This window comes from Micromesistius poutassou, assembly GCF_964030765.1.
Source record: "Micromesistius poutassou genome assembly, contig: SCAFFOLD_1352, whole genome shotgun sequence".
Lineage (NCBI taxonomy): Eukaryota > Metazoa > Chordata > Actinopteri > Gadiformes > Gadidae > Micromesistius > Micromesistius poutassou.
Genome location: NW_028177060.1, coordinates 2,513 through 7,500, shown reverse-complemented (window position 1 = coordinate 7,500; position 4,988 = coordinate 2,513). Strand labels below are relative to the sequence as shown.

The following is a 4,988-nucleotide window of genomic DNA, read 5'->3' as shown; positions in this document are numbered from 1 at the left end:
ACAGGTACTACGAGACGGGCAGCATCCGCCCCGGGGTGATCGGGGGCTCCAAACCAAAGGTGGCGACGCCCAAAGTGGTGGACAAGATCGCAGACTACAAACGCCAAAACCCCACCATGTTCGCCTGGGAGATCAGAGACAGGCTGCTGGCCGAGAGGGTGTGTGACAACGACAGCGTGCCCAGCGTCAGCTCCATCAACAGGTAACCACTGCTCTGTGTGTGTGTGTGTGTGTGTGCACATGTGTATGTGTGTGTTTATGTGTGAGTGTGTCTGTGTGTGTGTGTGTGTGTGTGTCAGTGTGTCTGTGCACATGCATGCATGTTTGAGCCTGCCTACCTGCATGCACATGTGTGTGTGTGTGTGTGTGTGTGTGTGTGTGTGTGTGTGTGTGTGTGTGCGTGTGTGTGTGTTTATGTGTGCGTATGTCTGTGCGCTTGCACATGTGCGTGGGTGTGTTTGTGTGTGTGTGTGTGTGTGTGTCAGTGTGTCTGTGCAAGTGCGTGCGTGTGCAAGCCTGCGTATGTGCGCGCGCGTGTGTGTGTGTGTGTGTGTGTGTTGTGTGTGTGTGTGCGTCCCTGTTGGTGGGTGTGTGTGCATGTAGGTAGGGATAGGTTGCGGAGGGCTATGAAATGCATCAAGGAGCCCCCCGGTCTCCATATGTATGAAGCGGCTGCAGCTCAGTGGTTCAACACCACGGTACAATGACAAGCCTCTCCCCTGAGCACCAAGCCAGAGGGGGGGGGAGGGAGGGAGGGAGGGAGACACAGAGGGGGAGAGAGGGAGAGAGACGGGAGAGAGGGGGTGGAGGGAGAGAGACAGAGAGGGAAAGAGAAAAGGAAAGAGAGAGAGCGAGAGACAGAGAGAGAGGGGGTGGAGGGAGAGAGGCAGAGAGGGAAAGAGAAAAGGAAAGAGAGAGAGAGAGACAGAGAGAGAGGGGGTGGAGGGAGAGAGGCAGAGAGGGAAAGAGAAAAGGAAAGCGAGAGAGGGGGTGGAGAGAGGGAGAAAGAGAGGGAGAGAGCGAGAGGGAGACGGGGAGGGAGGACACGAGAGGGGAAAAGAGGAGAGGAGAAATCGAGGAAGAGGTTGGCGACAGTAAAGGGAGGTGGAATTAAAGGGAAGGGTGGAAAGGCAAGGAGTATAGGAAAGGAAAAAGGAATAAAAGGATATGAAAAAAGAAAGGAAGAGGAGGAGAAGAGAAGGCTTGCATGAGCAGCCAAGCAGGAAGTGTGAGGCCCCTCTGCCTGCCTCAGCCTCTTCACACCCTCACACACACACACACACACACACACACACACCAACACACACACACACACACACACACACACACACACACACCGATTCACACCCATGCACACAGACACACCCATGCACACCCATGCACTCACACACACACACACACACACACACACACACACACACACACACACACACATAATTCTCCCACGATGGTCATGTTCCGTCTGTTTGTACCCCCTTCACACACACACACACACACACACACACACACAGACTAATGTGCGGTACCTCCTCCAACAGGATCATTCGGACTAAGGTCCAGCAGCCTCCTGGACAGCCGGGCTCAGTGTCAGCACATACCTTAGGTGAGTCCACCTGCTGCTGCAGAGCCAGGCTCCTACCGCTCCGTGTCCCGTCACACTACAGCTAGCACAGCCCCGCCGCACAGCCCCGCACAGCCCCTCACGGCCCGGCACGGCCCGCCGCCCCGGGGGCAGTGGAGGGAGACACGGGGGGGCCGGCGGGGGTTAAAAGCCATGTGTGCAGTGTGTCACACGTCACTGGTTTTAGTCCGACTGAGTCCGTTTTTTTTTTGTGGTGTGAAAATCGGCACTAAAATAATGTGGTTTTTTTTCGGCAGCTCACGTTTCGGTGATTTGTCGGTACCGCCGACAAATCACGAGCGATTTTGTTTTTGACGTTTGCGATTGCAAACTTTTATTATTCAGATTCCAATTTCATCTCCACAAATTGCGGGTAAATGCTGGTGCTTAGTCACAAATGACCAGGTATATGACATGTCTTACCATTACATAGGAAATATTATATGTTCCTATTTTTCTCCAGTCATATATCGCTCTCTCACCCTTGCCTGTACTGTAATCTCCTTCCCGTCCTCTCCTCTCTGCCTTTCTCTTTCCACCTCTCTATCACTCTCTCTCCCCCTCCATTATAGTGGATTTAGTTGTGTCTCTCAGATCTTCATAATCACGCTCTGTCGCTTAATCTAAATTAATTTCACACACACACACACACACACACACACACACACACACACACACACACACCCACCCACTCCCACAAACTCACACATACACACATACACACACACACACCAACACACACACTTACACTCACACACACACACACACACACCAACACACACACTTACACACACACACACACACACACACACACACACACACACACACACACACACTCAGATTACACAGATAAATGGCTCCTACTCCCAGGCAGAAAATTGAACATTTGGCTTTGGGAGAAGAAAGGCGCCGCGTTCCGATAAAATACGACAAAAAAAAAAAGAAAGAGGACGAGAGAAAAAGCAAGAGAAAAGAAAATCAGATAATTGAAGTGCTAAATAAGGTGATGGGGAGACGGAGGGATATGCATTCATTATGCTCTCCGTGAGAGAGAGAGAGAGAGTGAGCGCAGCCAGCAGGGATCCGCGCGGCGGCGGCGTGGCCACGCTCTCCTGCGTTCTTTTTTTTCTTCTTCCCCCATTTCTTTTTTTTCTCCTTTCTTGTCTATCTGTGTTTGGGAAGGTCTGCTGGGAGAGAGGATTAGGTTGTCTCCACACCTTTCTGTCCCTCGAGGGATGCCGTACTGTCACTCAGACCCACGGCCGCTGACAGGGGCACTGATAAGGGACCAGGGAGTGGGAGTGTGTATATGTTTGTGTGTGTGTGTGTGTGTGTGTGTGTGTGTGTGCGCGTGTGTGTGTGTGTGTCAGGGTACGTTTTACCCTGGCTGTGTGCGCCGGGGTTCTTTTTGTGTGTGTGCGTGTGTCACTGAAGTGATGACAAGTGCGCAGCTTTGTCGCTCAGCAGAAGAACTTGTCCCCTCTGGGGGAAGATTAGAGAAGAGACACAGAGAGAGAGAGAGGGAGGGAGGGAGGGAGGGAGAGAGAGAGAGAGAGAGAGAGAGAGAGAGAGAGAGAGAGGGAGAGAGAGAGAAAGAGAGAGCGAGAGAGAGGGAGAAAGAGAGAGGGAGAGAGAGAGAGAAAAACAAGTTTAGTTCTTTGTCTTCCTGCTCCTCGTTGATATTTAGACTTTAGGCAAAGAAACCAAATCGATGTCGAGTCGTTTGACTCTGAAAGAAATAAGACAGTCGATCATAGAATAAAGTATTTTGTCTACAGGCTTATCATTAATTTGTAATGCATTTTGTTGTTGTGCTATTATTATTATTATTATAATGATACTGTAACTAAGCTTTGGCTATCGCATGCTCCCTTTAGAATCACAAATCAAAATCCGATCAATAGCTATAGAGAAAGCATACATGCAAAGCATGCATAGAGACAGGAAAGTGAAACAAGCCATATTTACTATAATACTATTTATCGGTTCCTTAGCAGACCAGCGCAGTCTGTTGGTTTCATTACCAGCAAACTGTGACTGCCTCCGTAGTCTTTATGATAAACATCCACCTTTTTAGTTGCATTGGACCTTGATTGCATTTTTTCTGCTCACTCCCCAGGCCAGAGATGCACTCACACAGGTGTTGACTTGCACTGAATAGGCTTTACTCAAGCAGAAAAAGCTCAAAGTGTTTTTGATGTCAGTGAAGGTTGAAGGTAAAGGTATTGAGGTATTATATTAAAAAAACACTATGAAGGATGATGTTACAGGCTATTAACGGCAGGTACCGAATTGATGGAAATGACTGCCTGGACGAGCTGACCAATTCACACCTCCAAAATGCATTTCTGGCCCATGTTATTTTAATTTTAGGATAGCAATTAAAAATCTTCCTAACATAAAAACCATTCCCTGACATGGAAACGAAGAGACGGCCTGGCTAATTGATGCGACAGCGAGACTAATGTTTTTATTTGGAGTTAACAGTGCTCAAAATTGATCAAGTTGACTTCTCTCTTAGACCCATTTTTCTTTCCAAAGTAGAAATCCTTAATGACACAGAAATAACAGAGCAAGCCAGAATGGGAATTTAAAACCGATTTTCAGCTTAAAACATTTCAGTTCTCCAAAAGTCCTCAAATGCGTTTCTTCTCGTCGGCGTTTGACGCACACGTCACTACAGCTACAGCACCAGAGCAGCATGAACCTCTTCTTCTTCTTCCCATGGCCGGTACAGCGAGCTCACCACCGACCACTGTGCTCTCTGGTGCCTCTCTGCAGGGACGTCTGTAGCGGCCACACAGGTCTCCGCGGTAACCAGCGACTCGGCTGGCTCCTCCTACTCCATCAGCGGCATTCTGGGTATCAGCTCGGCTGCCGACGCCGGCAAGAGGAAAAGAGATGACGGTGAGGAGGATGTGTGTGTGTGTGTGTGTATGATGTGTATGATGTGTGTGTGTGTGTGTGTGTGTGTGTGTGTGTGTGTGTGTGTGTGTGTGTGTGTGTGTGTGTGTGTGTGTGTGTATATAGATAGTGCTGAAAGCACATAGTGTGCTTTCAGACATCTGGGGTAAAACACTATCGTATACAGTTGATTTTATTTATTTTTTATCGAAGAGCAAGTTCAGCACACCTAGCTACACACAAACACACACACAGCCCCCCCCCCCCACACACACACACACACACACACACACACATATATTACACCATGACAGATAGTCTCATTCCCTCACACCTACCAGAGTGCACAGATGGAGAACGCCCAGCACATCAGGACCACTGACAGATGTGTGTGTTTGTGTGTGTGTGCGTGTGTGTGTGTGTGTGTGTGTATGTGCACGTGTGTGTGTGTGTGTGTGTACGC

At 49.1% G+C, this 4,988-nt stretch overlaps 1 protein-coding gene across 1 annotated transcript in view; it reads left to right on the top strand.

Annotated features, from left to right (window-relative positions):
* The window catches only part of LOC311376787 (paired box protein Pax-5-like), a gene marked incomplete at both ends in the record, with an annotated part of 9,117 nt that extends 4,589 nt beyond the window's left edge, over positions 1 to 4,528 (top strand). Inside the window, 3 exons of the mRNA XM_084491258.1 lie at positions 5 to 202; positions 1,539 to 1,603; positions 4,403 to 4,528. Coding sequence (XP_084347384.1) covers positions 5 to 202; positions 1,539 to 1,603; positions 4,403 to 4,528 — 389 coding nt within the window. The remainder of the gene's footprint in view (positions 1 to 4; positions 203 to 1,538; positions 1,604 to 4,402) is intronic.
* Positions 4,529 to 4,988: the final 460 nt, after the last annotated feature.